Raw genomic sequence first — 24,119 nt, 5'->3', positions numbered from 1 at the left:
AAAAAAATAAAACATAAGAGTAAGGTTATCAGAAAGTCTGGCAATCAGTGGGAAAGCACTTGTTTTCTGCTGTGAGTAAAAAGGTTAGTAAGATATCTGATATTGATGACTGTATTTCTGAATAGTGTGTATGGACTTTTCCAAGTCCAGTCTATATTCCACTGTCCATTACATATTCTGCAGCTTTTTGATAGATGAGAAGGATGCGTGGGAGCCAGGTCCTTCTGTTTAAAATGCTTGGAGAACAGAAGATTGGCTGTAAGTCTGTTTCCACTATTGCAACCCCAAAGTCGCATGATTTTTATTTTGCTGCCACTTTAAGCGATTCCTGTGTATTCTTGAGGTCTGTGGGACCAAAGTGGTGCAGGAACTACTTTTATAGCCGCACAGATATGAACGGTACTCATTGGAAATCATGGGGTACGACTTGTCATGCAACTTTTCAGTCCCAAGTTGCACAAGTGGAAACCGAGCCTAAATCTGCATTTGTTCACATTGGTATCAAATGTAATCAGCAGGTCGTATAACAGTTCAGTCCTGTAATCAGTAATATCTGTTTAAGAAGTGGGGTGGCAATACTGTTGCGTCAAGACTGCGCCATGGGCAGTAAAATAATTTGAAGTTACCTTATTGCAGCTTTTAACTATTGTTTACATGACAGATATTACAGTAGTAAGACATTTGAAAACCTTGACTTGCTTTTAATATTGAAACAAATCGGCTAACTACAGTTTTGCATGCATATCATATTCTTAAAACGACATTATAAAACTGTGTAAATGGTTTCCTTTTCTTGACAAATATTTTCTAAATCTTTTAAGACTTGTTAAAGCATATGGCGCCTGTATCAAAGAATAATCCCTCTGTGTCCCATGCGGCACCTGACTGGTACACCCAAGATGATTCAACTACCCCACCTGAACAAGCTGCGTAAGTTTATCTTTTCGTTCAATAGATTTGTATTGAAACTTTACACTTGCAATGTTAAGTCAGGGCTTGTATAAATCTGCATTGGTCTCCTGAAGAGCGATCCACAAGGGATTGCTTTGCAGGCATGGCTTACAGTTATTAAGGAGACGATGCTGCTAAACAGGGTTTTTTGAATAGGAATTCCGCGGTGCAACTGAAAGCCTAGCATTTGGGTTGCAGCAACGATAATTATTGCAGCTGCAACATGTACAATCCCAATCGGCTGCTTTTTCACCTAAAGTAGGAGCGCTAAAAGTGTAGCTCAACACGTATATATGTGCAACGGATCAAAAAACTCATGGTTCGGATCGTTGATCGGATCACCACCATATATAGTCCCCACTGTAATATCCACGTCATCTTCCCCACTGCAATGTCCACATCTCCCTCGTCAGCGCACCGCTCTGGGGAGCTCACCTAAGCCGTCGTCGCCGGGTGTACCAAGATGGCCGGAGCTAGGCTGAAGCCACGGCGTTTCCTATGGCCGCAGATCGCGTGGTGTGTGCCGATTCACATGCGGCGACCCGTTCGGATCAATAATAATCCGTTGCACCTCTAATATAAATAAACAAATTTATATTCTTTATTTTTTTTTTTTTTTTTTTTTTTTTTTTTTTACTCCTCCCAACCACAAGTGTAAACTAAGCCTTAGAGTGTCTATTATTCCAAACCTGCAGGTGCAATTTTTTTTTATTTAACATGGGTCTGTTATGATAAATGTGTGGGTTTCATCGTACATTACAATCCCTTCTGTGTTTAGTGGCAGAAGAAATGGTAAGTCCACACTATGGTGTATTGTTTTAGTAGATGCTGTGTTAACCACTTCCATACGCACTTCTCTCCTTCATGTAAAAATCATAATAATTTTTTTTGCTAGAAAATTACTCGGAACCCCCCAAATATTTTTATGTGTGTGTGTGTGTGTGTGTGTGTGTGTGTGTATATATGTATATGTGTGTGTGTGTGTATGTGTGTGTGTGTGTGTGTGTGTGTGTATGTATATATGTATATATGTATATATGTATATATGTGTATATGTGTATATGTGTATATGTATATGTATATATATATATATATATATATATATATATATATATATATATATATATATATAAATTTTACACCCTAGGAAATAAAGTGCAACTTTTTCTCGCACAGTATTTGCGCAATCATTTTTCACATGCTTTTTTTTGGGGGGGGGGTTTCATTAATAAAACGGTGAAGTTGGCCCAATTTATTTTTTTGTAGAATGTGAAAGATGATGTTGCGCCAAGTAAATAGATACCTAACTTGACATGCTTTAAAATTGCACACTCTCCATAGGCGACGCTTGAATTTTTTTTTTTTACAGGTTACCAGTTTAGAGTTGGAGGCTTCTGAGCGCGAGCTACTGAGGACAGGGGTGCTTTAATTTTATTTTTATTTATTTTTTGATCACTTGTATTCCTATTGCAAGGAATGTAAACATCCCTTGTAATAGGAATAGTGTGTGTGTGTGACCGGTCCTCTTTATGGGTAAATAAGACCCCACATCTCTCCTCCATGCTGGAAAGCATGAGATCGGGGGGGGGGGGGGGGGGGGGTTTCCCGATCATGCGTTCAGCTGCCATTGCGGCTTTGTTTACGGGTACCTGGGCGTGACGTCGTAACGTCGCACCCGGGCCTCCGACGGGCATAGAGAAATCTCTATGCTCTTCATCCGGCGGCGGCCGATTCGTTCTCCGGGCCTCCGATGGCACGGGAGAGCCCGCAGAAGCACTGGATGCCTGTAGCTGTAGGCTTCATTCAGATATCCACCCCCCCCCACTGAAGTCCAGAACGTCCTATGACGTCCTACCGTACAGAAATGGTTAAAGTTGAATTACTTTTGAATCTAGGCAGAATAATTTACATCTAGAATAAAATAAAAACATTAACGTGGTTGTAAACCCTCTCCTATACCCAGTAAAGTGAATAGTCTCAGATGAAACAAATTTCCCTACATAAGTTTTTACATGTATATCTGCTTTCTATACTCTTTAAAAAGTGCACATTGTGTTAGAAATGTGTCTTCCTGTTTCAGCAGTGGGAGGGGAGTCCTGGGCTTGCAATGTGTGACCGCTGATTGGAGGCAAGGCGCACACACCCCCCCCCCCCCCCTCCACATAGGCAGAGGTACAAAGGAACATACAGAGCTGTACTGTGAATAGACAAGCTCTGCCTTTTTATCTATCTCTAAGCACCCTCCCTGACACAAATTTTTAGCTACTGTTATCTCGTGTGTCAGAACTTATCGCGCTATATATAAAGGAATGGAACAGCAGAAAGATGTGACACTTGGAGCTTTGGAGAGAGCGAGGGATAAGTAAATGCTACAGATGTGTGTGTGTGTGTGTGTGTGTGTGTGTTAGATTTCATGAATGGGGTTTACAACCACTTTAAGTTAAAGCGGAGTTCCAAGAAAATGAAACCTTATAATTTAAATATAGTGTATATGTCTCTTCCAAACCCGGGTGCATCACCTAAGGTCTCATAAAGTTGTGTTCAGTGAGCCATTTTATACACTCTGGCAATTGCTGTATAATAATTCCACAGTTGAGAATTAGTTTCGCTCCATTAAGCCTTGTAAAAATGTGCTTGTCTTTAAGTTTCTATACTATTCATTTGTATTTATTTTTAGAATGCAGATATCTGTATATCTGAAGTGCGAGTCCTAAAACAGTGTCCGTAACTGCTAGTGTCATTAGGTGGTGCCTACTGTCCTGCTCATTGTTCTACTTGCATGGAATTTCTAACATGAAGGTTCTGACTTGAAGCAAAGGTCTGTCTCTACCAAGATGGCCACCTCCACACACAGGCACAGTGCAAAACACAATAAATCAATGTGCAGAAGATCCGCTCCATAGTAAATACTGGTGACTAGTCCTATGCCCATTGCCTGTCTTTTGGGCAAAGCTTGCAGAGTAGAGCTACTCTTTAGAAGAAACTTGTGCAGAGAATATATGTAGACTTTCCCGCAACCACCTGCAGTGAAAATGCACTGCTCTGTGTAAATGCCATTTATTCTGAATAGCACCCCCCACACATGTAAAATCAGTGTATGTGTGGGAACCGCAGGGAAATCGCATGGTCAAAAAGACCACGTGATTTCCCTGTGGCTGCGTTTTTGAAAGTGTATGACCAGCTTTAGTTTGGTGAAGGATTCCCTTACACCAATGGTCTTTAGGAGAATCGGCTAGAAAATGCCCCTCCGACCTGCTTACATTGGCAGCAAGTGGGAAGAATGCCCTCCATACAGACAATACAAATGGTGTCAGAGTGCTCAAACTTCTAGCAGCCTTCTGCTGGTTGAAAAAGGCTGCTCTACAGTAGATGCTTCAATACTGTGTGACTCTCTGACCTACAATAAGGGATACGTTTATAACCAATTTGCTGAGCTTTTCGCCCTGCAAAAACTACATGTATGTTCCCTGTGAATGCCAGCAAAACTGATATTAATATGCTATTCTCTCTCCATGTTCTTTGTTTAAATGGAGTAAATGGGAAAAGTACCACATTAAGGCTAATAGATGGAGCTGACAATGATTTGAAAATAAGTGTTTATTTCCTATGATCCTCAGTTCCATTTAGTGGCCATAATGCGGTGTGTGTGTGTGTGTGCAAAAAAAACACCATATCTGACCCCTGATGGGAATTTTACATGTGCACATCATATAGGAACAAAGCCGTGTTGCGTGTATGCTGGTATCATGAATTGGTGACTGTAAAAATGAAAAAGCCATAGCTCACACTGCTGGGGGTATTTCAGATACACCCCCTGTAGCCACAGCCAGCACACATGCATGATTTTTTAATCTGCTGTCTCCGAAAAAGATTTCAATAAACGCCAGTAAATAAGGCACATGTATATGTGAATGCTTATTTAAAGGGATTGTAAAGATAAAAAAAAAAAAAAATCCCTAAATAGCTTCCTTTACATTAGTGCAGTCCTCCTTCGATTTTTCTTTTAAATGTCCTTATTTCTTCTGAGAAATCCTCACTTCCTGTTCTTCTGCCTGTAACTCCACACAGTAATACAAGGCTTTCTCCCTGGTGTGGAGAAAGCCTCTTGAGGGGGCGAGCAGGAGGGTCAGGACGCTATCTACTTTGCAGATAGAGAAAGGAGCTGTATGTTAGTGGGCGTCCTGACATTCCTGCTCGACACCTCAAGAGGCTTTCTCCACACCAGGGAGAAAGCCTTGCATTACTGTGTGTAGTTACAGGCAGAAGAACAGGAATTGAGGATTTCTCAGAAGAAATAAGAACATTTAAAAGCAAAATGGAAGGATGAGGTAAGTGAAGGAAGACTGCACTAAGGTAAAGGAAGCTATTTAATTTTTTTTACCTTTTACAACCCCTTAAGTGGTCAAAACATTGACCTTCCTTGGTGCACCATATCACAAAAGGAATTGCAGAAACCAATTCAACTAGCATGTAGCAAAATAAGACTTTACTAGACATCATATCGCCAATAGACCTGGACTGTAATCTGCAGTATATGCCAGTCGGTACTTCTGTCTTCTACTGAGCAACCAAGCTGTGTGGTCCTGTCCATGTGCAACCTTTTTTTCGCTATAGGCCCTTTTAGCAGACTTTTAAGCAAAGCAAGCATTACTAAATGGCGGACTGCGGTCTGGATCTGGAGGGAGGAGTGGAGCTACCCGTGTTTACTTTTAAAGTTAACCAGTAGGTGACTGGTTGGTAGGACGCAGGGCAGTCTTGGCAACCCATCACCAGCTTGTTAACTCCACCCAGACCTGCTGTGCCTCCTGTCCCATGTGGTGGGACAGTGAAGGGGGCTTGGACACTGCTGTAAGGGATGGGAGATGTGAAAGGCGGCTGAGGGCACTAGTATGGAGGGGGGCTGAGGACACTAGTGTGAAGGGGGGGGGGGGACAAGGGTTTATGTAAAGGGGCGCTAAGGACACTATGGTGGGGGGTCAATGTGAGGGGGCAGAGGGCACTGCAGTGAAGAGGGTGTGATGTGAAGGGGGGTGGCGTCTGAGAATAAAACTGTTGGGTGGGCGGTTTAGGAACACTAGTTGAATGGGATGGAAGGAGAATTGTGAATGGGTGCTGAGAACACTACTGTGAAGGGGGACTAGGATAATGCTGTTTATGGGGGGGGGCGCTGTGATGTGCAGGGGATCTCAGGAAACTGATGTAAGAATGGGACTGGTGATCTAAGAGGAAGGGTGCTGTGATGGGTAAAGTGTTACTAAACTCACAACAGTTAAATCAGTCTGTATATGCAGCTTGTGGTCAGAGCCAGTGTAGTATGCAGCCTGTTTCAGTTTTATACCTGCCACTGCCCAGTGTTCTCTGCAGTGACAGAGATCTTTCAGACAAGTGGAAATTTTTTTGTTGGTGTCTTTCAATTTGATGTTATAAGTTGCACTAGTAAATACAGCTAGATAAAACAAAAACAGTGTCTGTCTTCATTTCAGGCTGCAAAGCAAAAAAAAATATGATTATTTTAAGGGGGGGGGGGGTTCTTTTCTATACCCAATGTATGTAATTTATATCGTTCATTTTAATTGCTTTAATCCTTTTTCTCATTATGGGCGTAAGTGGGGCCTCATGCCTAAGTTTTTGCCTAGGGCCTCACTAAGCCTAGAGCCACCTCTGGTTCTGTGTACACTCTTTGCTTCCGATCCAGGGAGCAACATATGTACACAAAGACTGGTTGAAGATTAATATGGGTACTATTTAGACCATGCAAAGTTCGCTTTAAATTGTGCTGTGCTCATTGTTTGTTTAGCATAGAAGGTTCCACTTTGATTTCTGCAAGGTGCCCTATATTCTACTATACTCTATACTAGGTCAAAGTGACATGGTTACTAGAACAGAGTGGAAACCTTGAAGGATCCTCCAGACAGTTCATCCTGTTCTGATCGGTCTACTAAGAAAAATTGAAAATTTTGGGCTTTCTGCTGCACGGACCTCGCTAGGACAGGAAGGGAGGACTGTCTAATGTAGAAAAAACTGCAATAAAAATCTGATGGAGGCTTTACCCCAAAGTAGTAAAGTCGATGTTCTTTAGTCAAATACATTAGCTGTCATTTGTGATTGCTTACATTTTTTTTTTTTTTATTATGTATACCAATAATCAATATATTGCATCTTGTCATGACAGTGCGCCCCTGAGAAATGTGCCAGACTACATGATTCATGAAGAATTTGACAAGGAAGGAGGTGAGGAGACATATGAAGCAAGAAAAGGCCCATTTGATTTTGATCAGAAAACCATTTGGCAGCGTGAATCTGACGATTATGAAAAGGATAATCCTCATGACAAAAAGGTATTTCAAGCTATATTATGGCTTTTTTTTTTTTTTTTTTTTTTTTAAAGTGGAGGTTCACCCAAAAATTCAATTTTTAACATTAGATTGAGGCTAATTAAGGGGAGCAGAAACTGTATTTTTAAATCAATGCCGTACTTACCGTTTTAGAGATAGATGTTGTCCCGCCGCTTCCGGGTATGGGCTGCGGGACTGGGCGTGCCCATTTGATTGACAGCCTTCCGACCGTCGCATACCGCGCGTCAGTTTCCGAAAGCAGCCGAACGTCGGTGCGCAGGTGCCGTATAGAGCCGCACCGACTTTCGGCAACTGGTGACGTGCTGTATGCGAACGTCGGAAGGCTGTCAATCAAATAGGAACGCCCAGTCCCGAAGATCATACCCGGAAGCCACGGAGAACATCTATCTCTAAAACAGTAAGTACGGCATTGATTTTAAAATACCCGTTTCTGCTCCCCTTAATTGGCCTAAATCTTGAATGTTAACTTTTTTTTTTCGGGTGAACTCCCCCTTTTAAAGCTGAGTTCCAACCACAATTAGCATTTTTTTAAATGAATGTCCTTTCATCCTGCGTTTTTATAATCTAAATCCGGTCACTTACTATTTTACAATCTGCCGCCGATCTGCATAGATATTCCAAAAAGATAGTTTTATAAAACTATGTCTACACCGTTGTCGTTTTGTTTGTGGGCATTGTGAAGCCTACAAGCACTTCCTGGAAGTCTTTGATGGGGAGTGATAATTGGACAGCGCACTGCATCCTGGGAAATTATGACACACATTTCCCAGGAGCATTAGAGGGAGATGATGTCAGAATCCTAGGTGGTTTCAAAGGCAGATTTCGTGGGACCGCATAGCAACAGGCATGGTGTAAGCTACAATTTAAAGCAACTTTTTTTTTTTTTTTTTTTTTTTTATGGAACCTCCACTTTAAGTAAGAAAAATGGCTATAAAGTAAGAAATGTGTTTAGAAATCTGATGGATATAAAACATCTTTGCAAGTTTGCTCCTTCCTTGCAACCTTGCTTTGGTACGACTTTGTAAAGAAGTGGAAACAAAGTGTACCGTAAATACTACAGACTCACTGGGCAGAGCTTCTGACTTGAAGCAGAGGTATGATTGCATTTTTATATATATAGTGGGTGCGGAAAGCATTCAGACCCCCTTCAATTTTTCACTTTGTTATATTGCAGCCATTTTAAGTTAATATTTGTATTTATTTTTTTCCTCATTAATGTACACACAGCACCCCATATTGACAGAAAAGCAGCCGTTTTCTACCTTGTTTTATTGGGGGGGGGGGAGTCTAAAAGAACCTTTGGTACATAACTTTTTATGAGGCAAAACATTCACTCAAATCAAAGTCCCACCTGAGGAATCGCACTTCTCGGAGTGTATCTTTAGAGCCCATTCACACACGGGCGATTTGTCAGAGGCGACAGCCGCCTGACGAGTCGCGTCCCGTCTGTTCAATAGAACCGTTCTAATAGGAGCGACGCAAGTCGCTCCGCCTTAGAAAAAGTTTCTTGCACGACTTTGGGGGCGACTTGCATTGACTTCTATACAGATGTCATTTTGCAAGTCGCCTTGCCGAGTCGCCCCCAAAGTCGTGCTGCCCCAGTGTGAATGGGCTCTTATATTCATATTGACAGAAAAACACAATTGACATTTTTGCAGATTTATGAAAAAAGGAAAAACTGAAATGGCAAAGGGTCTGAATACTTAGGACATTTGTGATGTGACACTCATGTATTTAGCTCAGGTGCTGTCCATTTCTTCTGATCGTCCTTGAGATGGTTCTACACCTTCATTTGAGTCCAGCTGTGTTTGATTATACTGATTGGACTTGATTGGGAAAGCCACACACCTGTCTATATAAGACCTTACAGCTCACAGTGCATGTCAGAGCAAATGAGAATCATGAGGTCAAAGGAACTGCCTGAGGAGCTCAGAGACAGAATTGTGGCAAGGCACAGATCTGGCCGAGGTTACAAAAATTTCTGCTGCACTTAAAGAGGAGGTCCGGGGGAAAAAAAAAAAGGCCATCAGCTACACATACTGCAGCTGCTGGCTTTTAATAAATGGACACTTGCCTGTCCTGGAGTCCAGCGATGTTGGCAGTAGGGTTACCGGTGTGAAACTGAAAGGCTACACTGCCGCCGCCATTGCAGGTAAGGGAACCTGTCAGTGTTACCTTTTCAGCTTCACGCCAGGAACCCTACTGCGCATCGCGAGGCCTATTAGCCAGGAGGAGGAAGGAGCCCTGCGGTTATGTTACGGCAGGACTCCCGGAAGTGGGAAAGGATAGCCCCCCCCCCCCCCCGAAAGGTGCCAATTGTGGCACCGAAGGGGGGGAGGAATACAATGAGCGGAAGTTCCACTTTAGGGTGGAGCTCCGCTTGAAGTGTCCTAAGACCACAGTGGCCTCCATAATCCTTAAATGGAAGACGTATGGGACAACCAGAACCCTTCCTAGAGCTGGCCGTCCGGCCAAACTGAGCTATCGGGGGGAGAAGAGCCTTGGTGAGAGAGGTAAGAAACCCAAAGATTGCTGTGGCTGAGCTCCAGAGATGCAGTCGGGAGATGGGAGAAAGTCAACCATCACTGTGGCCCGACGGAAGCCTCTCCTCAGTGCAAGACCCATGAAAGCCCGCATTAAGTTTTGCTAAACACCTGAAGGACTCAAAATAAGATTCTCTGGTCTGAGACCAAGATAGAACTTTTTGGCCTTAATTCTAAGCGATATGTGTGGAGAAAACCAGCCACTGCTCATCACCTGTCCAATACAGTCCCAACAGTGAAGCATGGTGGTGGCAGCATGATGCTGTGGGGATGGTTTTCAGCTGCAGGGACAGGACGACTGGTTGCAATCGAGCGAAAGATGAATGTGGCCAAGTACAGGATATCCTGGACGAAAACCTTCTCCAGAGTGCTCAGGACCTCAGACTGGGCGGAAGGTTTACCTTCCAACAAGACAATGACCCTAAGCACACAGCTAAAATAACAGTGGTTTCACAACCACTCCATGACTGTTCTTGAATGGCCCAGCCATAGCCCTGACTTAAACCCAAATAAGCATCTCTGAAGAGACCTAAAAATGGCTGTCCACCAACGTTTAACATCCAACCTGACAAAACTGGAGAGGATCTGCAAGGAGGAATGGCAGAGGATCCCCCAAATCCAGGTTTTGGATCAAAAGGGTGGTTCTACTAAATGCTGAGCAAAGAGTCTGAATACTTGACCATGTGATATTTAATTTTTTAATCTGCAAACATTTCGACAATTCTGTTTTTCTGTCAATATGGGGTTCTGTATGTACATTAATGGGGGGGGGGGGGGGGGGGATTAACTCACCGTATATGCTCAAGTATAAGCCGAGGCACCTAATTTTACCATTAAAAAAAAAATGGAAAAACGTATTGACTCGATTATAAGCCTAGGGTAGGAAACGCAGCAGCTGCTGGTACAGTAAATTTCAAAAATAAAAATGGTTACCAATAAAATTACATTAATTGAGGCATCGGATTTGAATGTTAAAATATTTATTTCAAAGACAAGTGGTAAACTAGCTGTAGTTCTGTAAGTGCAAAAGAGGGTCAACAAAAACAATATGGTAGCTCAATCAGCAACCAAGCTAAAACCTAAAACGCAAGTTAAAATCCTTCAAAACTGGATTCCTCCTCATCTGTATGTCCAAAGAGCTTCAGCATTAGCTGGTGTGAGGTTATCAGCGTAGACATTGTCATCACTGAGTTTGCAGTCATCGCCATCACTGCTGTTGTTCTCGTACAAAGCGCGGTCTTCACTGCCATCCATAGCATTACTAATGCCACATTTCTTGAAGGCGCGTTGCACCATGTCCTCTGAAATCTCTTCCCATGCATCATGAACCCACTTCTCTATCAATTCTATGTCGGGCTTCACCAGATTTCCAACTTTTGTCAGTCGGGCTTGACCAGATGACATCCATTCATGCCACATCTTTCGCACATGGTCTTTGAACTTGGTTAAGTAAACCTTTCAAAGGTCATAGGGGTTTCATCCATGTTCCCAATATTTCCCAGGTCATAGTTATGGATTCTTCTTTGTTTTATGATGAATGAATGGAATGACATCACTTTTTCATCAAGGTCTTTTGGCAACTTCTGCGAAATCTTTGTTCTTTGCAGCAAACATAAGGCAAACCTATTCATAAAGCGGATACACCATCCTGCTGAAGCACCAAAACTTTCAATGCCTGGTGCTTTGAATTTGTCATCTTTAGCCATTTGAAGGGCACATAAACTAATACCCATGCGTGTTGCGCAGTAACCATTTTGACGACACTCCATAATCCATTCATGCAATTTGGTCATTAGAGCTTCATATGAAGTTGTTAAACCACGTCAAGCTTTTTTTGCCTTTGGAATCTTTTCCAAGTCGGCTTTCATTTTCCGCCACTCCCTTACTTGTTTTTCGTCAACACAAAATTCCCTACTTGCAATACTGTTATTGCTTTCTTCTGCTCTGGATGCAACCTTAAGTTTGAAACCAGCTTCATATGACCTCCGTTTTGTTTTGGTCCAGGATTAGAAGTACCGGCATTGGGATCCACTTCTAACAGGATAAAAAAAGTATTTGTCCCCATCAGAGCCTTTTCACACCTCTCCCACAATCTCTTCCCCATCAGCCTTGTGAGTGTCCCCATCAATGTCCATTATCTGTGTACCGTATTACTGTGTAGTGTACAGTGCTGCTTGCCTTATTAGAGCGGACTTCCGCTCTTTCATCTCCTGACTCCCGCCCACTGCAGGAGGATCTTTAATACAGACAGTGGGCTGCTGGGACATGTCATCGCCATGGCATGGGCGGGAGTAATGGCAGCAACTCTGGCTGAAATACTCGAGTATATACGGTAAATGGCTGCACTATCACAAAGAGTGAAAAATGTAAGGGGGTCTGAATACTTTCCGTACCCACTGTATATATGCAAACAAAAAAAGGTATGGGAAAAAATGTAATACTATTTACAAATATGCATATTGTGCTAGAAGAGCTGGTTAAAATAAATGTGTATATATATATATATATATATATATATATATATATATATATATATCTATATATATATCCAGATTAAGAATAATCTTTTCTACTAGTGATGGTAGATGAGACTAAAAGCGAGAAACGCACACTTGCAGTGAATCTGCAGCCTTTTTTTTTTTTTTTTTTTTTTTCATTCCAGTGATTTTTTTGCATTGAGTTGCATGCTTCTGCCTGTCAGACCTCAGATACTGTGGAAGTGCAAAGCCACAGAAGGCTCTCCTAAACTCCCCCTTGACTTTTGATGTGCATGGCATCTCCTCTATACTGGGGCGGTAGGGTAGATCTTGATATGGGGGGGGGGGGGATGAACGGTACGAAGGGCGCATTGTACTGTGAGAACATTTTAAGGGGGAGTACAGATGTGTACTGGGGAGATCTATACTAGGATAGATTTAGGGAGTAGGGACCTGTACTTGGGGGAAGGAGGAGTGAATTTGTACATTGGCCTGTGTGGTAAATGCTTCTGACCCCTGAACTCTTGACCTCTGCACTCTGTTACACAATCCTGAACACTGTACATTATGCACTCCTGAACCCTGCTGTCTGAGTTGCACACTTCTGACCCCTGCCCTCTTCATGTTGCACACTCCTGAGCCCTACGCTATTTGCATTGGATACTCCTGACCTCCCGTACCCTGCACTCTGTGCATTAAGCACCCCTGGGTCCTTGCAAAGACTGAATGGGGGGGGTTAAAGTACCTCAAGTTCAGTCAATACCTGGGGAGAGGAAAGAGTTATTTATATATATATATATATATATATATATATATATATATATATATATATATTTATATATATATTTTATTTATTTTATTTTTTTTGCTGGTGCAAGCCTGGCTGGATCTGGAGTGGGTGGTGGTGGAGGAAAGGGAGTCGTTCACCTGAAGGTGAGGGAGAACCCCCTTATGCAGCACGCATCATGTGTCCCGGGATGTCGGCTGTATTTCTGGAGCTTCTGTCAAACCTCGGCCTATATGTGTGGGTACTCCATGCGGGAAGGGGGTTAATGGTGAAGTGACCAGGAGGATGGAGAGGGGGGGTCTAGGACATTCATTTGTGCATGTGACCATTATATGTTTTGAAACCTGTGCCGCCATTAATCGTGAATGTATAGCCATGTGGAAATAAGTTGGGTCCACTTACAACGGTCTTGCACAATCTTAGCAATGCCCCAAGCTGCAGCAGATTAAAACCCTGTCCCCTGCAGAACAGAGATGTGCTGTGAGGCAGCGTTGTGTAAATCTCAAGAATGAATAGACAGAAATATAAATTATTTTGGAAGTTAAACCGCTCTCCATTTATGTAATTCATATGTTTATCCAGCAGTTTTCTTGGCATTCAGATTTATTGGAGGCACTCAGAAGAAATAATGCAAACAGTTAAATGATGGATCTTTTTGTGCAAACGAATATGCAGATTTAAAATGGATTATATAAAGTTAATACAACAGAACATTTCTGATAATGTGGTACAGAGAGATCAGACCATTTTTACCACTTGCCGCCCGCCTTATGCAAAAAGGCGTCATCAAAGTGGTTTCAATACCCTGAGTGTACGTCCTGAGGATATTGAGCCTCTGCGTGCCCCCGGGGGCGCGCATCGCGGCGATCGTTGTTGCAGGGTGTCAGTCTGTCAGACAACCCGCAACACCAATCTAGGTAAAGAATCTCCGACGGAGACTCTTTACCATGTGATCAGCCGTGTCCAATCACGGCTGATCACGATGTAAACAGGAAGAGCCGGTAATCGATTATCAGCACAGCCCCCGCTAGGATGCCCACATTGGACCACCAGGGACGCTCACCACTGGTATGCCACCCTAGACCACCAGGGATGACAATCACAAATGGATGCCAATCAGTGCCCACAATGGGCATCACTGGCAGGCATTATTGTTTGGCACTGATTGGCATCTATTAGTACAGCACGTTTGTGCCACCTATCAGTGCCCATCCGTGCCGCATATTTGTGCCCATCAGTGCCACCTCATCAGTGCCGCCTTATCAGTGCCCATCGGTGAAGGAGAAAACATACTTGTTTCCAATGTTGTTTTTTTTTTTTTTTTTTTTTTTTTTTAACTGAAACCAAAACAATTTTTTTTTTTTTTTTTTTTTTGCAGAAAATAAAAATCCCAGAGGTGATCAAATACCACCAAAATAAAGCTCCATTTGTGGGAACAAAATGATAAAAATGTTGTTTGGGTACAGTGTAGCACGACAGCGCAATTGTCATTCAAAGTGCAACAGCGCTGAAAGCTAAAAATTGGTCTGGGCGGGAAGATGTATAAGTGCCCTGTATGGAAGTGGTTAACTTATTCTCATACTGGTGATATTTGCATGCTACACTGTGTACCATTGACATCTTTACTGCATAATTCGAAGTACAAATATTCATAACAAAGGGCTTATATTTTCTTATATTTTCCTGTCAGTTAATCAGCTCAGGCTTGTTCTACAAAATCGTCCGGGTTTAACGAACCGTATTTTCTTTAAATTCAAGGTTCTCCTTTAAAGTGTGTGTGTGTGTGTGTGTGTGTGTGTGTGTGTGTTTTTTTTTTCCCTCTACATTCTTATTTCAAGCCCAGGTAGAGAGGGGGATATATAATTTCTCATTTTTGACCGTAACCATTCCTCTGTAAAAACCCTCTTCCCTTGTGCATACTCGCCTCCATGCTGCAGCATGTTGGCTCTAACACCGAGAACTGAGCAACCACATGACTGCCGATTTGCTTAGTTCTCAGTCTGCTTTGAGCCGAGAGTGCCATTCACCACTCTTTGCCCTGCTTCTTCAGTGCTCACCGAAGCCAGGCTTGAGAGAAGGAGCAGCTAGCTCCTGTTTCCAGCAATGCGCTGAGAGCCTGAGCTAGCTGCTGATCGGGCATCTTGGTGGAACCCGAGAATTTTGTCCGATCCTGGAGCTGCTCTGCCATGTCCACGTAACCCAATCCCGACCCCCCCCCCCCCCCCCCCACTGTAAATGTACCTTCAAGTACTTTGGTGCCTGTAGGCTATTACAGTCCTGTGTTTACAGCTGCAGAACCCCAAGGGGATCACTGTGGTTGTTTACTGGTCTAACATTCTGCATGGTTAACCATGCATTCACTGGCTAGTGGCCATTGGAAATCATGGGGCCCCATAATGCCTACCTGACAGGCTGTCATTTTAATTTAACACTAAATTGATGGGCAGTAACTTATTTATCATCCCCCCCCCCCCCACCCATTTCTCTGCTTTAAAAAAAAAAAAGTTATTTTTTAAAAACAAATTACCAAATGAAATGTGTTTGTAGAAAGTGGTTTAATGTATTATTGTTGAGCAAACCACTGCGTAGCATTATGTAAAAATGTGTAGGTCTACTTACAAAGGTTTCAATTACCCTGGGATCAGGCCTTTGCTTTTGTGCATGTAATGACTCCCTCATCAGCACATCTTGGTTGCTATGAATACTGCATGACAGTCAGACCATGCATACATTGAAAATGTAATCCTAGCCATTCAACTCACTTTTTACCTTTTTTTTTTTTTTTTTTTTTTTTTTTTTTTTTTTTTTTTTTATAAATGTCATTCTTTAGGTGAAGCTTCCTGCAATAAAGCAAGACACCAATGTGGCTGCATCTGGTAAAGGACCTCTTCCCACAAAGACGGGACATGATAGGCCTGGGAAAAAATGTTTCTTTCCACCAATGTAAGTATTCCAGATGCATTAGTGTTGGCTTAACTAGAATCTTCGTGTTGGTGTGGTACAAGCAAAATAATGGTGTGTGTGTGTGTATATGTATGTATATATGTGTGTGTGTGTGTGTGTATATGTATATGTGTGTGTATATATATATATATATATATATATATATATATATATATATATATATATATATATATATATATATATTTTTAGAAAAACCACATTAACATGAAGCGTATTTTACAGAAAATGTGTTTTATGTAATGTTAAAATGTAATCCTTTCTTTGGTGTGGAACTATACCCTAACCTTCTTATTAGTTAAAATATATAAAAAGGGACTGAAATGGGCTGCGTGCCAGGACTGGATAGTGCATCTTTGTTTGTCTCTCCTGTCTGAGCTATACTTTCTGCAACAACGCATCACATCGCCCCTACACAACGGACCTTGCCCAGCATTTTGTGTGTGGGGCTAGTGTTAATGAGCCCTAACTAGAGATGGAAATGAATTGAATCTTGGTATGATAGTTATCCAGTGAATGAAATAGTTCAAGTAGTAACGGGGTATTCAGCTCTCCTGACTTGTTCAGGACCATTTGGCCAATGTAACATACAGCTGCAGCAGGTTTGGGATTGGCTAAATTATTTAAGGACAAGGAAGTCATAGGGATATTTTATTTATTACTGGTACGTGTATAGTACCTATAATTTATGTAATAGGGACAGATGGTTTCTTTTTTGCCTGGTATGTGTGCGTGGAAACCCAACCCTAAACAAGTTCTGGATTGGAATAGAGCGGGGAACACCTAAAACTTCTGTTCATTTTTTTTTTTTTTAATACTGTTAACCCGTGTGTGTGTGTGTGTGTGTGTGTGTGTGTTTCTCTTTTTCCACTGTGAAAACTCGGAATAGAAAAACCATGTTAAACTTTTTTTTTCCATTCGCACCTTCGTGTTCCGGAATCGTAGGCGATTCTTCCCGTGATTCCAGAATCATGGCAAAATGCAGGGCGCGTTTGAGATGCCAATACTCTAATGGCACTCCAATCACGGTGCACTGCTGTCGCAAGATAAATCGCGCTGCAATTGTGGCAAATCTCAATGCGTGCTGATGTCAAATGAAGCTCCATTTTGAGCGACAAGCTTCGTGCGTTGCTATTTTGCCAGCATTGCAGCGCAATTTATCGTGCGACTGAGAAAAAGTTACTTGGCAGCAAAGGGGTCGCTGGTTCAAATCCCGACCACGACACCATCTGCCTGGAGTTTGCATGTTCTCCCTGTGTCTGCGTGAGTTTCCTCCGGGTGCTCCGTATGTATATGTGTTTTCGGTTAGTGCTCAGCCTTTTCACCAAGCAGCAAGCTCTCACAGCAGTGAGCAAGAGATGGAGCATCAGCCAGCTTGCATACATAAAGACCTGCTTAGAACCGTGACAGCCCAGGTTCACACTGAGCTGCGGGAATGAAGCCATGCAAATTTAGCTGATTTCTTTCCCGCATTCCGGTCCCGATTTTGGTTGCGATTTCAGACATCTATGTGGGTTTCTGCCATGACTTGATAAGATTCTAAGACTGAGTTTTCTCCATCATTCATAAACCCTGGAGTTCCGCACTATGTGTAGATGAAACGCCATCCACAGTCCTGCCAGCCAGTAGCTCACAATATATAATCATGTATTCTAAAATGTAGCAAGCTTTGATTGTGAGTCTAGTATACAATCTTGTGGTATAGCTACATACTTGCCAAACTTCCCTTTTTCACTTATTGGACTGATGGCACCCATTCTGATGACTGACGACAATAAATGCCTGGAAAGGGGGAGACTTGTGTGGACACTAAATGGTGATAATTCCAAATTGTGTGGTGGGGGGGGGGGGGGGGAGGGAATTCCCTGTAAAAGCCGATACTGGAAACCTTTATGATAAAGGGAACAAATTGGCAAATCACTGATGGAGCACATTTTAGCCCTTTACCTGTTAAAGATTTATTCTATACATCGTGGCTGACTCATTATACATAAAACACATGCAAGCAAGATGTTTTCTCTCTGTCCATCCATGTATTGAGTACCATACCTCATACAGCACAGCCAGCTGGATGATGGCAAGTAGAAAAGTGCAGGAATTCTAAACGTACATGCCAAGCTGTTCCCTGCCGCCTCTAAGCTCGAGAACTGAGCAATCAAATGACTGCTGATTGCTCAGTTCTTAGGGTCCACTCTGAACACAGAGCAGTGACTGTCAGTCACAGCTCTCTGCTCTACCCATCCAACAGTCACTAGAGTACCGGGCTGGGAAGGAGATGGGAGAGGCTGGCTCAGGCTCTCAGCGGTGCACTGAGAAGCTGAGCCAGCTGGCAGTCAGGAATCTAGGTGGATCCTGACATTATTGTTGGGATCTCTGGCGAGTCTGGAGCGGATCAGTGACGTCAACCGACAGATGGCTTTAGCTTGGAGTTCAGCTGTAATCATTTTTACAAGTTAAGGTAGCGTGGAAGAACCACTTTTTTTATCTGTTGCCAATCAAGAGCAATTTTGATGGGGAGTGTGTGTGTGTGTGTGTCTGTGTCTATCTCTTCTTCCCCTTTTTTCCTCACTTCTGTTCTTCTGTCTGGAACTCCACACAGTAATGCAAGGCTTTCTCCCTGGTGTGGAGTGTCGTGCTCGCCCCCTCCCTTGGACTACAGGAGAGTCGGGATGCTCTCTACGTTGCAGATAAAGGAGCTGTGTGTTAGTGGGCGTCCTGACTCTCCGGTAGTCCAAGGGAGGGGGGCGGGCACGACACTCCACACCAGGAAGAAAGCCTCGCATTACTATGTGGAGTTAAAGACAGAACAGGAAGTGAGGATTTCTCAAAAGAAATAAGGACATTTAAAAGTAAAATGGAAGGATGAGGTAAGTGAAGGAGGACTGCACTAAGGTAAAGGAAGCTATTTAGGAAAAAAATTGTACCTTTTACAACCCCTTTAACATTGCACTACTAACATTAATCCACTGTGACAGTGAATGCACCGTTTTTTTTTTTTTTTTTTTTAATAGAAATTCTCGAACGATGGTGACACGACCAAATCTCATTCCAAACCTCATGAGGCCAGGCAGGCGGCAGTGTCTTAAACGATCTCACGCTGTAAATGTACCTGTAGACTCGCTTCTACTGTTTTTTTAGCAGTCGGAGCATACTATATTACAAACGCACAACTATTTTAGATGACTTTTTTATTTATAAATTTTATATATATATATATATATATATATATATATATATATATATATATATATATATATATATATATATATATATAATTTTGTATAGGTTGCGGCTTAATAGAAGAAAAAAATGGAAAATACGTTATGTTTTAAATGTGTGTGGCGAAAAAAAAAATTCACTTTTGTTTCCTTATCTTTGTGTCTCTTCCACCCCCCCCCCCCCCCCCCCCCACGATTTTCTTGCTCACGCTAAAGGCCAGGCAATGGAAATGATGATGCAGTTAATTTTGGCAAGTTGCTTAGCAATGGTTATGGAGATGATTGGATTCGTCATAACGATGAACAAGAGACGAAGGCTACACCGAAGTCCAAGACCTTCAAAAGTAAGTGTCATAGAACTTAAATTATTGTCTAAACCTGAAGAACAAAATGGTTCTAAAATTTTGAAGCTTCCTAATCCTTGAATGTCGTGGCTGTATTTGTTTTCCTTTTCAGGCTAAGTATATTTTCTGCAAGTACAGAATTCGCTTTCCCTGCTATCTTATGTGAAATACAGAGCACATCCTCCCTATAAAACAGAGGAGAGGTGCTTGCAAAGTGGCCTGATGTAACCAGGCTGCTCCTCCATGGATACAGTGTTGTCCCCCCTAGGACAGGAAGTATATTGCTTGCAGAATTACCAGTTGAAAATAACTCCAACTCATAACCTCTGCTGCGCCTTTTAAGGCAACCAAGTAATGGCCTAAAAACCTTAACTTGCATAGTGGTCGCATCCAGAGCTTTTTTTCTCAGAAAATAGGTGCAGGAACTCAACCACGACCCGTTCAGATTTCACAAACAGTAGAAGGGTCTTAAAGGGACATTAAATGCCAGAATCGCATTACATACAAAGTGCAGAGTTCAGGGGGTTACAAAGCTGTCAATTGTAAACACAGAAACCAGACTTCTGTGTTTACAAGTGATTGTGGTGAGCAGGCACCAAAGGGTCTGAGCCAGAGGTGGTGGAACTGAGTTCCCCCATGTTCCCCCTGAAAAAAAGCCCTGGTCACATCCCTTGGCTATCCAGCATAATGGCAGTATTACTTTTCAGTAAATTATACTATAACTAAAGTTTAAGATTTATTACAATTTATTTTTTTTTTATTATTTGATCAATGCTGTAAATCAGAGTATCCAGAAAAAAAGAATTAAGGCAAATTTTATTAATTCAACCAGGAAATCAAAAAAAAAGTTTAGGCTTTAGGTAAGCTGGGGTTATCCCTACATGAAAGGCCTACATATTTGAGGGAAAAGTGATAGAATCTCTTTAATGCCCATCCCTCTAAGATGTACTAGCCTTCTCAGATTAAGAGGCCACTGCTACATACTTTATGCTTGTGGGAATATTGCAGCATGTAACCTCCTCATGAGCGCAGCTAATTCTCGGGCCTGAGAGAATATATAGGGTTGGAACTGTGGAGGAACACGCCCCTGAGGAAGCACAGGGAAGGGGAGAAGGCTGTACTATATAGTGACTTTGTCACTGTCTTTAACCACTTCCCGCCCGGTCAATAGGATATTGACATCCGGGAAGTGGTTGTGAAATCCTGACTGGACGTCTATTGACGTCCTGCAGGATTTCATGCCGGCGCGCGCCCGGAGGGGCACGCAGCGCGGCGATCGGTGATGCGGGGTGTCAGTCTGACACCCTGCATCTCCGGTCTCGGTAAAGAGCCTCCGGCGGAGGCTCTTTACCACGTGATCAGCCGTGTCCAATCACGGCTGATTACGATGTAAACGGGAAGAGCCGTTGACAGTCTGACAGACGCGAGTAGAGGAGAGCCGATCGCCACACTGGACCACCAGGGAGTGCCCCCCAGTGCTCAATAGAGCACAGATGGATAAAAAAAAAACAATAAAAAAATAATCATTTTAAAATTAAATCAATGCCCACAAATAGCCACTGACTGGCAATATGGGCACTGACTGCCCAGCAATGCCATAAGTACCACCCCCCAGTGTCACCCAGTATCCATTAGTGCCCATCTATGCCCAGTGCCGCATATGGGTGCCCATCAGTGCCGCCTATCGGTGCCCATAATTGAAGAAGAAAACATACTTTTTTACAAAACAATTAAAAGAAAAAAATCAATTTTTTTCAAAAATGTCGGTCTTTTTTTTAATTGTTGCGCAAAAAATAAAAATCGCAGAGGTGATCAAATACCACCAAAAGAAAGCTCTATTTGTGAGAACAAAATGATAAAAATTTAATTTGGGTACAGTGTAGCATGACTGCGCAATTGTCATTCAAATTGCGACAGTGCTGAAAATTGGCTTGGGCGGGAAAGTGCGTAAGTGCCTGGTATGGAAGTGGTTAATATAACAAACGGGAACATACTAAGTTTACAAATCAGATTAATGACTTTCGTTTTATCTAGTGATATTTTTTGTGTTTTTCAGATTTCAGCTGAAGGAATGTGTGAAGAATCATCAACCCTCCCGTTTCATCGTTTGCTGACTGCATTCCTACACAAGCACATATAATGGCATATTTGGAACGTTTTGTTAATAATTCATCTAGAAGCACTATATATTTCTCTTTAGCAATTTCAGTAGGAAATGAGAAATAAGTAATGACCGACAGCTAGACTGCACTATCAACCGTGATCTAATAAGTTAACAGCATGTCACTCACACTAGTAACATGCCAGCTAATTCATAGGCGTCATTGACAAATGTGGTTAGTTAACCATAAAAGGATACTGCCACTGTATATTTTGAAGCTGAACTCCAGGCAGATATAGAAATCGCTATGTAATCCATTTTTACAAATGTATTTAAAGAATTGCGTGTGTTTTTTACATAGAATTAGCCTATCCCCCCCCCCCCCCCCCCTCCTTTCCCTAAATCAAACCTACTCATTACCGGTACTTGTATAGCGCTGTCAATTTACACAGTGCTTTACATATAGCCCTGTTTTCAAGGCACTTACAAACTAAGGTCCCCAATTCCTTTTATACTAGGGCCAATTTGCCTACCAGCATGGCTTTTAAACATGGGAGGAATTGCGCACAAGTACATGGAGAACACGCAAACTCTTTGCAGGTAGTGCCGTGGTTGGGACCACAAGTACTGCTAAGCAAATGTGATATCCAGACTTAATATCTGCCTGTAATTTCCTGCGCATTATAACTCATTCTGCACATTACAATCTCCTTTAAATAAACTCGCAAGTATGTAATGCGAGGGCCCACCTGATTGGATTCAAATTGATTGACTAGTTTAGGAAGTTTAATAAAGGAAAAATGTTTTATCTAAAGTGGATTGTATAGTCTGGTTGTAACGTATGTTGGCACTTCCCGCCAATTGCGTATTTATTGCTGTGCACAATGCTGCCAGTCTAATACGAGCTGAGAGGAAGGGAGAGAACCATTAGTTTTTATCAATGTTCTGTTTTATTGTCCAATCACAAGCTAGAAGTTTATCCTGGGCCAGGCTGCGCTGCTTACATGCAATGTTGCCTGCAGGGAGGACAAGACCTGGTTATGCTGTCTGGTATAGCCTGCTAATTGCCTGGATCAAAAACTGATGATCATAATTCAAATGAGTTGGCAGGTAAAACGGTTCACATATATTTATTTGAGCTGTGCATTTCGCTGTGTATCTGGACTGGAGTTGAGCTTTAGGGAGTTTTGTGACATCCGTTATCGGTCTAGATGACTCGCAAAAGATATTAAGTGTGTATATCCAAGAAATTCTAGTTTGGCTGTCTACATCACAAAACCTGTGTGCTTATGTACTTAAGAAAATGTGTGTGTGGTTACATTTAATATTTATGTGAATAATAGATATAGAAAAAAATACTTTTTGTGTGTTGCTTCTATTGTCCTTGTCAGACTAGCAAACCTATTAGTGGTGGCACCTTGCCAGCCACAAGAATGATGCATGTATTTCTATGGTGTTGCTTCTTTACTGGTCCAAAAGCTTCAAGACCTTGCTTTTCAATGAAGGAAAAGCATGAATAGAAGCAGGTGAGTGGTTTCTTTGCTCTCCTCATAGGCATGCCAGGTTTTCCGGGACCCACCCTAATCACTGCGTGTGGTGCAGGTTCCCCCCTATTGCCTGGGCTTCCCCCCCCCCCCCCCCGTTTTTCAGTATGGATAGTGAGGGGAAGGGGCTAGTAAATACGTAATATGCCAGCCCCTTTTCTAAATGAACACACTCATTGTGTGTATTCATAACTGAAACATAGTAAACAGTTTACTATGCTTCAGTTTATGAATGAACAGGAATCTGCTCAACACAGAGCACTGAGAATACAATGGCACTGCAGGAGGTATTCCACACAAACACCCCCCCCCCATCAACACAAACTATGGGAGGAAAGAAAATCTATTCTAAAGTCACAGAAATAAGAAAACCGCAAAACTGATTTGTAAGAATTCACTTGCTACAACACTTTCTCCCCATGCTTCTTTGCAGGAGAGTCTAGGATTTTTCCTTAAGACCCCTGGAGCATTTTTCAGGTGTCGAGAGAGAGAGAGAGGAAGGGGGTAACCTCATCAAGCCCTGACACCATCCCACACAGAGAATATATAGGGTTGGAACTGTGGAGAAACACGCCCCTTGGGAAGCAGAGAAGGGTAGGAAGCTGTACTATATAGTGACTTTGTCACTGTCTCTTTAACCACTTCCCGCCCGGTCAATAGGAGATTGACGTCCGGGAAGTGGTTGTGAAATCCTGACTGGACGTCTATTGACGTCCTGCAGGATTTCATGCCGGCACGCGCCCAGAGGGGGGTGCGGCGATCAGTGATGCGGGGTGTCAGTCTGACACCCTGCATCTCCGATCTCGGCATTTTTCAGGTGCTTTTGGGCTAAAAATA

At 42.4% G+C, this 24,119-nt stretch overlaps 1 protein-coding gene across 4 annotated transcripts in view; it reads left to right on the top strand.

The window, feature by feature from the left end:
* Positions 1-22,058, top strand: part of C5H7orf57 (chromosome 5 C7orf57 homolog) — a 64,438-nt gene extending 42,380 nt beyond the window's left edge. For all 4 annotated transcript variants that reach the window (XM_040353327.1, XM_040353329.1, XM_040353330.1 and 1 more), the window contains 5 exons: positions 822-930; positions 7,124-7,289; positions 15,945-16,057; positions 19,510-19,637; positions 21,694-22,058. In XM_040353327.1, coding sequence (XP_040209261.1) covers positions 822-930; positions 7,124-7,289; positions 15,945-16,057; positions 19,510-19,637; positions 21,694-21,704 — 527 coding nt within the window. In that variant the 3' untranslated portion in view covers positions 21,705-22,058. The remainder of the gene's footprint in view (positions 1-821; positions 931-7,123; positions 7,290-15,944; positions 16,058-19,509; positions 19,638-21,693) is intronic.
* Positions 22,059-24,119: the final 2,061 nt, after the last annotated feature.

Source organism: Rana temporaria, chromosome 5 (genome assembly GCF_905171775.1).
Source record: "Rana temporaria chromosome 5, aRanTem1.1, whole genome shotgun sequence".
NCBI lineage: Eukaryota > Metazoa > Chordata > Amphibia > Anura > Ranidae > Rana > Rana temporaria.
Note: the sequence above shows the minus strand (reverse complement) of the source record. Positions and strands in the feature narration are given on the sequence as shown.